We start from the raw sequence: 12,498 nt of genomic DNA, 5'->3' as shown, positions 1-12,498 counted from the left end.
TTCTTCTTTCCTATCATCTAGGCAGTGTACTTGCTAGCCAATTACTGAATGTTACTAATAGGCAGAATTACTGGTCCTTACCTGTTTCTTTTTTCAAATTGAGAGTGCTGAAATTAATCTGCTGATCAGAGTGCAGCCTTCTTGGAAAGTCCAGAGGCAGCTTCTATAAGGGGTGGAAGGAAGGGATACCCTAATGCTGCAGGGACTCTACTATTCAGACATTTGCTATCATGATGACTGTTCTCACACAACTCTTTTATGCCCATTATAACAATCACTGCTGCATTATCATTCACTGTGCTTTGGAAAAGAGCTACAAAAGTTTGGTATACAGTGCCTGGGGGTATATCTTGTCAGAGATCTAATGAGAAGGCTCTCCATACCTTGCTGGATGATTACTGCAAATCCTTTCCCGATGCTGGGCTACATGTCCAGATTGTAGTGTTTAAAAAGAGAGAATAGATGTCCAAGTATCTGCCTCACAAATGATTTGTACTTGTGCAAAAAGACAGCCACGGCAGGTGTTGCCCTGGTGGAATGGGCTTTGAGCTGACATTACAGGATATAAACATGGTGATCACAACAAAATAAATGCAGTCTTGTAGCCAACTGGATTAGGTCAGTTTAGGAACTGGTCTGCTTCTTTTCCAGGTGTAGAGAAGGTTACTTTGCCTCACCTCCTTGGTCTTCTCAATAAACTGTCTCAACTACCTACTTAAGGGCATTAGGTGCACATACTAGGCATCCTTGTTCTGTGGTATGGGGTAAAATACTGGCAACAGGGCAATTTGATTTCAGGCCAACTCTGATGCCACTTTAGACATGACAGGTGTTGGTGCTAAAAGACATGGTGCCCTTATGGATGACTGTCTAATGCTCTCAGTATATAAGTGCTTACAGTACGAACTTCTCCCTGGTGAAGTAACAGCTACCTAAAACAGTGTCTAAGACAAATATTTTAGTGCTGCTATGACGGCTGGCTCAAAATATGGAAGACTTAACTTTCTATTGTAAAATTCAAATCCAAGGAAGAGGAATTGGTCACTTTAGGGATTATTAAAAAACTGATCTTTAAAAAAGCTATTTGACCCTGGAGAAAGGTGGTGGACTTCGACTAAGGCATAGACCACACCCTTTTCAAACAGCCCTGTTGAATATAATACAGTAGGACCTCTTAGACACAGGCTACTGTGAGAAATGTTCCCTGATTTGCACAACAGGCTTAGAATATATTAAGATTTCACAGTGGTGTGTTCCTATATACCACTTCAATGGGGAAGCTGTCCTAAAGTGGGATACGGCTTCTAACTGCTATACTGCAAGTCACGAGATCTTCAAGACTTGATGCAACAGAATTCCCCTTGCCGAATTAGTTATGTGCAAGCTGTCAAAAAAATGTTGAGGGTTTCTCCTTCCCCAGCTGTACAGGTTGGCAGAATCAAGATCATCTGGTCAGAAAGGGTCTATCTGCAAGACTTACCCTTTTCTCCTCTTGTCTTTAGTACCACCACTGACAAAAGAGGGAGGAGAGGAAGACATAAATTAGTTCCATAACGCCACTTGACTGAGAATGGATTTAATGACCAGGATCCTCCAGTATGGGTACCTGAAGTAATATTTCTTGATTTGCTTGCTTTTAGCAGAGGCACACAGACCTATATCTGGGACTACCCATCCTTTAGCTAGTTTGTAGAAGATATGAGGATGTAGCATGGGAAGAGGTCCAAGGAGCAGAACAGATGTAGGTGGTATGCAGATGGAGTTCCTGTCCTTATCCCATGATCCTCTCCCAGGCTATCATGCTGAGTCTGCAAAGCTGAGCACAATGGATGCCTCCTTGTTTGATGACATATTACATTACTAGAGTATCATTTATTAGCTCACATAGGGTCCTCAGCTTATTCTGAAGACCTGAAAGGTACACATTAATGCTAGCATATACATGGCACTGTTCTGCTTTGCCTTTGTCCAAGTATACCCACTTTCCCTGAGTTTTTCAGGGGACCTGAAAAAAACTCACAGGAGAAGACAGGTGTAGTCCAAGTTGTTTGTGGTTAGGGTCTTAGAACCCTGGTAATCCACAAACGGTGTTCCTGTTTTACATTGCATCTGATGAAATCAATGATAGAATACGGATTGCTATTTGAAGCAAAAAAAAAAAAAAAAAAAAAAAAAACCTGATGAGGAGTCTGGTTTCTCTCTCGCTCTTCTACTGAGCATCTTCAGTGCAGGGAGGTGACTAGCTCTGCTCTGGGGAGGCTCAAAACACTGGAAGTCAAATCGGATAAAACAGTCATCTGCATGCAGCTAATTCCAAAGCATAACAAATGATATTGCAGCCTCGATCCTTACAATGAACATCAGCAATGCTTTACTTGTGCTGTTAGAGCGAATGCGTTACTTCACCAGCATTATGCACACCAAGCCCAGCTAGTCTGCAGTAGGTTTTAGCTGATCTTTACTCAAGACAGTGGTAATAATAACTATGTGACCCAAGGGTGATGTGGACAGTTCCATAAAATCCTTATCACCTTTACCGGGAAGTTTGCAAACAACCCTAACCTTTAGCCAAGCAAATGGCTTAAAGCAATAAATTACAGGTGATTTATAAGCTGCAAAATCTTTTGCTTAAACTGTGTGAAAGTAAACCTCATTCTATACAGAAACTTTAAGAAAACATGTTTTCTAACGCTATCACAAAATGCATACACACACACATTCCAATCGCCATGCTATAAAAAGGAAAAGCTGAAAAGGATCTGGACTCTATCAATGCTACCTGGTGATGCTGAAGGTCAGAATCATCCAGCGAAGATGACTCCATCTGAGCTGCTCTTTCTTTTAAGGCCAAGACCTCCTGAGTGAGATGTTCGACTAATGCTAGTTCTTCAGGCTTTGACATCCGTACCTGCAGCTCCTGAGGAAAAAATAAATTACTATTAATGCAAATAGCAATATTTCTAGCTGTCTCCCAAGAAACATCAGCACATGAAGCAGTTTAATAATGACTGGAATAGTTCGCTTTCCCTTGAATTTCAATGTAACTATACAACAGTAATGCCCCAGACGTATCCAAGCTTAGGTATAGTTATGCCTATGCATGAACACACATTCATACTCAGGTTCATTAATTATTACTATGCAGCTGATTTGGGTGGATTGTTTCTAGCCTAGCCAAAGGAGCACCCACAACATGTTGCCCTTTCCATAAGGCCAAGACTGGCCAGACCAGCCATGTATTTGCAATATCCTATCCATTCATAGGTTCACAGGTAGGTACTAGGCTATTGGCCCTAGGGCCTATATAAGCCTAGCCAAAGGTACCCTGGCTTTCGCCACCAAAGAAAATTATTTTCCTGTGTCACTGTCGAGCAGAGCCACAGAAGTGATCCCCGGGGTGAATTTCCTATCTCCCATCCAATTCTCAAGATTTTTCTTGAAGAGTGCTAATGAGGAGCTTTGTTTGATATAGACAGGTAGTTTGTTCCAGAGTATGGGAAGTCTCTGGGACAGAAATCTATCCCTCCAGCATGTTCCGTTTATTGTGGTGACAAGGTTTAGATCCCTAAAGCGTGTAGCTTGCAGGGATTGGGATTTCTTTAAGTGGAGCATGTCTAAAAGCTCTGGGTTTGACATAGTTTTGTGTGTTAGGCAGAGATCGCCTCTGAGTAGGCGATATGTGACGGAGTAAAGCTGCAGTTTTTTGAGACTGTCTGCGTACGGCATCTGTTTGAGGCTGGTAATCCTCTTTGTGAGGTATTTATGTGGCCTTTCCAGTTGTTGTAGATGTCTTGTGAGGTACATACCAAAAGGGGTATTGCACTCTATAATGGGTCTAATGAGTGACGAGAAGAGGGGAACAATGACCTGTTTTTTTCTGGATGAGAAATCTTTTGTGATGAGGTGTGCCACATAGAAGGATTTCCTGACTACTGTGGCGATGTGATTATCAAAGGAGAGACTACTGTCCACCTGTGTCCCAAGGTCTCTTATCACACTTTCGGTGTAAGTAGACTACCGCCTACGTGGTAGTTCATGGGTACAGAGTTTTTGCCAAAAGGAATGACAATGCACTTTTTGGCATTAAGCTCGAGGGCCATGGCTTTGACACCAGGCATCTGTCTCAGCGAGGCCCTTTTGTAGGATGTCCACATCTTTTGGAGTTTTGATTATGGCTCCTAGTTTGCAGTCATCTGCGAACTTCATTAGCCAATGACCTTCTGTGTTGGCCTGTACTTCAGAGAAGTAGATACCAAACAGGAGAGGACCCAGGACTGAACCCTGTGGTACTCCACTTGTCACTGGCCTGAAGTTGGATTTGGAGTCTGCTCCTTTCACAGTGTGGGTTCTGTCAGTGAGCCAGTTGGCAACCCATCTTGTGACATAGGGATTTATACCTAGTTTAGTGAGTTTATCTATAATTCCAGAGTGGGGGATGGTGTTGAAAGCCTTGTTGAGAACTAGATAGGCTGTGTGAACCACCTTACCCTCATCTACGGCTTTGCTGACTGCTTCAAAGACGTCTATCAGGTTTAGGAGACATGATCTGCCTTTTACAAACCCGAACTGGGTGGGGTCCTGAGTTTGAAGATTACCAATGTCACTGTTTATAAGTTCCATGATGATGTGTTCCATAGCCTTGCAGACCAGGCTTGTTAGGCTAATGGGGCGGTAGTTTCCGGGGTCTATGGTGGCTCCCCCTTTGTGGAGTGGGATAACTGTCGCTGTGCACCATTCAGTAGGCACATAGCCTGAGGTGAGGCTATGATTGAACATGGTACTTAGGTGGGGTGCAAGTTCGTTCTGTAGTTCATGTAGAACACAGCCTGGGATGTTGTCAGGTCCCATGGATGCTGTGTTCTTGTCTTTGGATAGTGTGTTTTTTACCTGTGCAGCTGTGACTACAGGAACTTGGCATTCTTCTAGTATAGAGATGGGGCCTTTAGGGGATGAAAGGGGGGGGTAAACTTAGCACTGAACCTATCTGCCAGGATGTTGGCAATATCAGTTGGTTCTGTATATTTAATGCCATTGTGCTGTAACTCAGAGAAGATCTGAGTGTTGCCATTGAGATTCTTGACATAGCTATAGAATGCTTTGTGGTTGGCTTTAGAATCCGTGGCGATTTTGTTTTCATAACTAGCTTTGGAGGATTTTATGAGGGATCTCAGCTTCTTACTGAGGCTGACCAGGGAGTTTCTCCAATCATGGGATTTTACTCTTTTTTGCAACAGTTTCTTTCTTCTGTTGTAGAGTTTGTTTATGGCAGGGGACCACCAGATTGGCTTCCTTTTTTTGGAGGATAGCATCTTGGTTCTGTTAGGGATTGCACAATCCATGCACTCGTGTAAGTGCTTATAAAGTGCATTTGTGTAGGATTCAGTAGTCATTCCTCTATTGTCCGTCAGCATGGGTGTCGTGAAGTTTGCCACTTCTGTCTTAAGAAGTGTGAAGTTGGCTTTGGAGAAATTTTTTACTGTGGTTTCCCAAATGGGGGGGTGGGAGAGGGATGTGGATGTCTAGGGTGATTAGCTTGTGGTCGGAACTGACCAATGAGGAATTGACCTCTGGTGTGGAGCAGCGGTTGCCCATGTTGGTAATAACCAGGTCTAAGATATTGCTGCCCCTGGTGGGGGTGTGGATAAGTTGATCCACGGCACTGGAATTTATGAATTCCAGAAAACGTTGAGCACAAGAGTTGGTACATGAGTAGTTTTCCCAGTTAATGGTAGGGTAGTTGAAATTGCCCATTATTAGGGTGTTAGGTTGTACCCTAATATTTTCCAGTGTATTATTCATACAGGTAGTGTTTAAACAAGGTTAAGAAGCTACTTTAACATGAAAACGGATTCTATTACAGAGAAGGGGAATTCTTTAGGAGGTGAATCTGCCCCTCCATCAGGTTTTGTTTGTACTTAGGTGGAAGTTTTGGCCTCTCATGCAGCTGTAGTTACACAGGTTTTATGAATGTGAAGGTTACACAGGTCAGGGTCATTTGAAGCCTTATACGTGAAGCAGAGACCCCCTTGTATGAATCTATATTTGACTGAGAAAAGGGAGAGGGTTCAAGAGGTTCTGCAGACCATGTAGAACTCAAACCACTGAACTTCTTAGTTGGGAGGAGTTGTAGTCTTTCAAGTTGGTTGCATGTTTTGCCAAATGCATGGTGAAGAGGCATTATATTCAATTACGTATCACAAGATGTAAATGTAATGGGTTTCAAAAAACAGGAAAGATGATGCAAGGTTTGAATCCAGCTTGGATCTGGTACAATGGTTAAGGTCTTCGCATTATAGACACAAGGTACAGGGATTGATTCTAACAATGGGTTATTGGCTAGGCTTAAAAAGGCCTTTCAGAGCAGTTAGCTTAGTATTCACTTATGAACCTAACAGCCTAATTAGGGAGGTGCACAGAGAGAGAAATAACACCCTAGACTGGTCACATAGGACTTCAGTAATCAGTTGTCGTAGGCAGAGAAATTTCCTAACTACCGTAAAGATATGGTGTTCAAAGCAGAGCTCACCATCATTGAATCGGTTCTGGTCCTTAATAACTGGATTGATTCTGAGGAAGATACTTTCTAAGTGACAGGTGCAAGGGGACTGATGTTTTCCAAAGAACACAATGTTATCTATGTTTGCATTTACCTTTAGACAATGATCCCAGACATCATCTGGGAGTCAGCAGAACAGTTTATGATAGTTTCAAGTTGGCAATCAGATGCAAACTCGGTCAGCCAGAGACCCTCTCAGTCAGCTTTAACATCAGAGAATAAATACCAAATAGGAAAAGACCCAGTGCTGGTAATGTGTTTTTTTGATGGAGAGAAAACACCTGTTCTTGAAATGATGGCTTCTATCTAGGAGCCAGTTTTCTCTTCAGTGGGATGCATACAGATTTACGTCGTCTAGTTAGTTTTTCCGCAATGACAGAGTTAGGGAGCAGTGTGACAGTTCTGCTTTCATCTAAGGCCTGGGTGACTTCCACAAAGAAGTTCACAATACTGAGTAGGACTGATCTAGCCATCACAAGCCCAGGCTAGTTTGGGTCAAATTATTTTTGTCCATCAATATCTTTGATATCTGTAAAGACATATTCCTTGTCCTGCAGACAAGGCTGACAAGAATTCTCAGTCTGTAGTTTCCTGGGCAACCCTTGTGGAGGACGATGACTCGATGACTACAGCTGTTCTCCAATCCTCAGACAAAAATCCGTATGAGAGGTGGAGCTTGAACAGATAACAGGAAATATCAGTGAGGGATGGTTTCATACTAATAAAAAAACACCACCACATGTTGTCAGGTCTCATGAAATTTAAATCTCGGACATATTTAATATTTGCTCAGAGGTGATTTCTTGATGGTACAAATACGTCATCTGAGGGGAATGTAAGGGAGAAATTTAAATTAAAATTGTTAGCTAATATATTAGCTGTCTTCCGATTTTGAATAGAAAGTGTTATCAACCAGCTTAGTAAACTGCTGAGTACTGTTTCTTATAGTCCTAATGTAGCTGAAGGACTTACAGGTGCCCTTGCTAGTAGTGGCAATTTTCAATTTGCACTGCCTTGGTAGATTTCATTTCATTTTTAAACTCTTTGCTTATTTCCTTTAGTGCTGCTTTAGAAAATGTTTTCAGTTCGTTGCAAAGTGTGATGACTTCTTTTTTCTTTTGTTGTAAAGTTTGCTTTTACCGGGAAACAACCAAAGAGGCTTGTTTCTAAATTTGGTATTACATCTGTGGTGGACGGGGACCAATATATCAATGCAAACACTGAGAAGGGCACAGAATTCTTTTGCAAATGCAACAGAGTTAAGGAGGGGATGGTTTTTGAAACACGACAGTTACAGAGTTAGCCTTAGACAAGCCCCTACAGACAGTAGGGTTTGTAGGCCTTTTGGGCTGGATTCTAATGCTGAAGACTATTGAAGGGAGGTTGGATTGGACCAGTGAAGAGGAAATTACAAGCGTAGAGCATTGCAAAATTATGTTTGTGAAAGGCAGGTTAAGTGTATTTGTTCCTCTAGTCAGGGTGAACACTACCTGGGCAAGAGAGACAGCAATCAGAAACCGAGGAAGCAGATTTGGTCATATAGAAGTGTGTGTGTGCACATGGGTGTGCGTTTGTGTGTGCAAACATCTCACATATACACACACTATATATATATATATATATATATATATATATATATATATATATATACACACACACACACACATATATATATATATATATATATATATATATATATTTATGCACACACACATATATACATACGTACACACACACACACATACAGCAATCCACCAAATGGCAACAGTCTTACTCTCCCTTCCTCAGTACATCCACAGGCATACCCCAAGGCTCCATACTTGGTCCTCTCTTATTTAGCATCTTCATTAACAACTTTCACACCACTCTCCCACAATGCTCAGTAATCCAGTATGCTGATGACTCTACAATAATATGCACTGCATATTCCAGCTCTGAACTCCAGCAAATTACCCATAATGCCCTCACATCTACTGAATCTTGGATGCTTAACAATCATCTTGCCCTAAATCCAAAAAAAAAACTAAACTACTAATTTTTACTCCTAGTAAAACCACTCCATTTGATAAAAAACTCTTCACTATACAAGCCCAAGACAATACCACTATAGAAAGTACAGTTTTGTACCTACCATAAATGTAGATGTTCGAGGATTCCATTGCTGCAGTCCTGACTATTGGGTATAGTCCGCGTCCCAGTCGGCCCGAATACCAGAGTATAAGGCTGAGGTCGGTCATGGCGCCTTAGACTGACGTCAGTACGTCAGGGTACTAATGCGCATGACCGACGTCATTTCCTCAGTCTTTTCTTGCCCCAGATGTCAGAAGACCCAAAAAGACAAGTCCCAAAACCTGCACCAAAAACATGTACAATATATACAACAATATATACAAAAATATAAGCATGTAAACTCACCTACACAACCACCCCTAAACAGAGAGGGAAGGAGGGAGGGATTGGACTGCAGCAATGGAATCTCGAACATCTACATTTATGGTAGGTACAAAACTGTACTATGTTCTTCGCCTTCCATTGCTGCAGTCCTGACTATTGGGTAGAATCCCAAAGCAGAGGAAAGGGAGGCTGGCAAATTATAAGGAAGTAGGAGCTGATAACATGCCTTGCAAAACAGCAGTGGCAAAACCAGCCCTAGACTTAGAGTAGATAGGAAGATGATAATGCTTAGAGAAAGTATGCACTGAACTCCAAGTAGCTGCTTCCAAAATATCCTTAGTTGCCACCCTTAGAAATGCTGTAGAAGTGGCAGTAGCCCTAGTGGAATGAGGCCTAATCCCAGCTGGAATCTCCTTGCCATGATGGGAATAACAAAATGCAATGCAAAAGCCAATCCACCGGGAAATAGTTTGTTTTGACACAGGCTTGCCCTGTGAACTCAAGGCAAAAGAAACAAACTGCTGAGACTGCCTAAAATCCTTAGTCCTGCTTAAATAATATCTCAATTGCCTGTACGTCTAAAGTGTGCAAAATCTTTTCCCCTTTATTTTGGGGATCTGCATAAAAAGTAGGCAAATGAATAGTTTGGTTTAAAGCCACACTAGAAACCACCTTAGGCATAAAGGAAGGATTAGTAATGATACCCTATCCTTATGGAAAATCAAAAAGGCTATACTGCCATAAGGGCCTGCAAATCAGACACCCTTCTTGCATTAGTAATAGCCAACAGAAAAGCACTCTTCCATGACAAGTATTTCAACTCAGCAGTAGCCGAGGCTCAAAAGGTTGTAGAGTAAGTTTTTCCAACACAAAATTGAGATCCCAAGCAGGAGTAGGAGCTCTACGGGGTCTTATATTCTTTGCCCTCTAAGAAACTGCTTGAACAAAGGATGCGAAAACAAAGGTGGGTCACAATCATAATGAGCTGAAATTGCTGCAGCATGAATCTTAATGGAAGAGAAGGACAAACCTTTGTCCAATAACTCAGTAAGATATTGAAGAGCCACACTCAAATTAGGCTCAGAAATCTCCAAATTCTTTGCTGTACTCCAAAATAAAACCTCTTCCATTTGTCCACCTTCCTTGTACTAGGTCTTCTAGCTTCCATAATCACATTTAAAACTTGCTGAGGAAGTTGAGACCTGCTGTGCTTCAAGAGAGAATATGCCAGGCTGTTAGATGAAGAGAGTGAAGCTTGACATTGAGCAGATGACCATCCTTCTGAGATAACAGATGAGGAATCAGAGGTAAAGGCCATGGAGGCTTCCTTACCAGACTCCTAGTAGTGGATACCAGTGTTGCCGAGGCCAATCTGGAGCTATCAAAATCATCCTTGGCCTGTCTTGTCTGACCTTTAATAATACCTTTGGAAGAAGAGGCAGAGGTGGAAAGGCATAGACATGAAGGTTTTTCCAACTGAAAGACAGAGCATCCACTTTCCAAGCTGTGTGATGAAACCCTTTGTGCAATACTTTGGCAGCTGGTGGTTTAGTGGAGAAGAACAGATCTATGTCTGGAGTTCCCCATGACACTGTCAATTTCTGAAATACATGAAGATCCAGTTTCCACTTGGGGATCCATGATTTGTCTGCTTAACACATCTGCTAGGGAGTTCTGTGCTCCTGGCAGAAACCTTGCCTGAAGAGTTAGTTGCAGGCTTAACGCAGTCTCCCATAAAATCATTGCTTGCCTGCATAGAGGATAAGAATGTGTTCCCCCTGCTTGTTGATGTACCACATGACAGTTGTGTTGTCTGTTAGAATCAACACCTGCCCTGGAAGAAGTAACTCCTTGAAAGCCATCAATGCAAACTGGACTGCTAACATCTCCTTCATGTTGATATGTAGATGCTGTAGTCTGGCAGGCCACTTGTCTTGTATCCACTTTCCACTTAGATGAGCTCCCAAGCAGTGTCCGAGGCATCTGTCGTTAAAATCTGACTCGCCTCTGGCCGGGTCACAGAGAGTCCCTTGTTTAGGTGACATTCCTGAGCCCACCACAAGAATTCCTTTTGAAGGCAAGGTATTATTTGAATGACAGTGTCCAAATCCTGGCAGTGCTGTGTCCATACATTGTGGAGATACCATTGCAACTTCCTCATATGCAGTTTGGCATTGGGAAGCACCAGAATACAAGATGCCATGAACCCTAATGCTTGAAGGACTGTCCTTGCAGTCAGCACGGACTGATGAGATAGTTGATGGAAGTAAAGTGACAGACTCTTTTGTTTGTCCGGGGTTAAAAGGCCATCTGGGCTGCTGTATTCAGTCTCACACCCAGAAAGCACATGTCTTGAGAGGGTACTAGACTGGACTTTATTTCTCACAGAATACCCCAGGCATCTTAGCACTGCTATGACATATTCCAGATGCTGTAGAAGGTCTTCCTTTTCTTGAGCCAGAATCAGGCAGTCGTCCAAGTAAGGATAGATTTGAATGCCTTGAAGCCTGAAGTAAGCTATCACTGGAGCCAGAACCTTTGTGAATACTCTGCTGGGCAGTAGATAAGCCAAAGGGCAATGCAGAGAACTGATAATGAAAATCTCCAGTTCGAAACGCAGATACTTTCTGCAACCTAGCCTTATAGGCACATGAAGGTAAGCTTCCTTGAGATCTAAAGTTACCATCCAGTGATCTTTGCCCAGCAGAGGTAACAGTTGTTGTAACGTCAACATCTTGAACTTGGGAATGTCCAGATAAGTGTTGAGGATAGATAAATCCAAAATTGGTCTCCACGTGTTCCCCTTCTTTGGTACTAGGAACAGGCGAGAATAAAATCCAAGCCCCTTTCTGATACAGGGACTGGCTGAATGGCCCCTATCTGGAGTAACTGAGAAACTTGCTTGTGAGCCTCTTTTCTTTGTGGAGGAGGAACATCTGGCATGCCTTTGAAGGGGGGCATTGTGTGGAAATAAAATCTGTAACCGTGATGAATGATATCCAGCACCCATCTGTCTTGAGTGATGAAATCCCAATTTTCTTTGAAAAGAGACAGTCTTCCTCCCAAAGGAGCTGCCAGACGAGAATCCACTGGCAGCTGAAAAGGCAGGTCATTGGGTCTGCTTAAGGACTGACCCCTGGCCTCACCAGAAGTCTGAGCAGGTGAACTCTCTGATCTGGGCCTAAACGAACCTTGAGCCCTGCCCCTACCACGTCTAGACCTACCCCTAGACTGGGAACCATAAGCAGGATATGTCCACCCCTTAGCAGGCCAATTTCTACTAAACTGAGGCTGCACCAAAAATCTTTAACAGTCTGCATAGACTTAGCTTTGTCCTCCATTTTCTTTAAAACTGCTTCCACAGGCGGTCCAAACAACACATCAGACTGTAAAGGAGCATCCAAAATCCTGGTCTTAACATGCTCAGCTAAATTCTGATCCTTCAACCAGGCATGTCTGCGAAGAACAGAACTAGTAGCAGCCACCCTCGAGGAGGCCTGAACAGCATCAAAACCACACTGCAAAGAATGCTTACCCACTTGTTCAGA

The 12,498-nt window shown here is 42.6% G+C and overlaps 1 protein-coding gene across 7 annotated transcripts in view; it reads right to left on the bottom strand.

Moving 5' to 3' along the window:
• Positions 1–12,498, bottom strand: part of LOC122813133 (phosphodiesterase 4D interacting protein) — a 1,898,306-nt gene that overhangs the window by 676,440 nt on the left and 1,209,368 nt on the right. For all 7 annotated transcript variants that reach the window (XM_044085281.1, XM_044085280.1, XM_044085276.1 and 4 more), the window contains one exon: positions 2,780–2,917. In XM_044085281.1, coding sequence (XP_043941216.1) covers positions 2,780–2,917 — 138 coding nt within the window. The remainder of the gene's footprint in view (positions 1–2,779; positions 2,918–12,498) is intronic.

This window comes from Protopterus annectens, chromosome 10.part0 (assembly GCF_019279795.1).
Source record: "Protopterus annectens isolate FY-2018-M chromosome 10.part0, PAN1.0, whole genome shotgun sequence".
NCBI classification, from domain to species: Eukaryota; Metazoa; Chordata; order Ceratodontiformes; family Protopteridae; genus Protopterus; species Protopterus annectens.
Note: the sequence above shows the minus strand (reverse complement) of the source record. Positions and strands in the feature narration are given on the sequence as shown.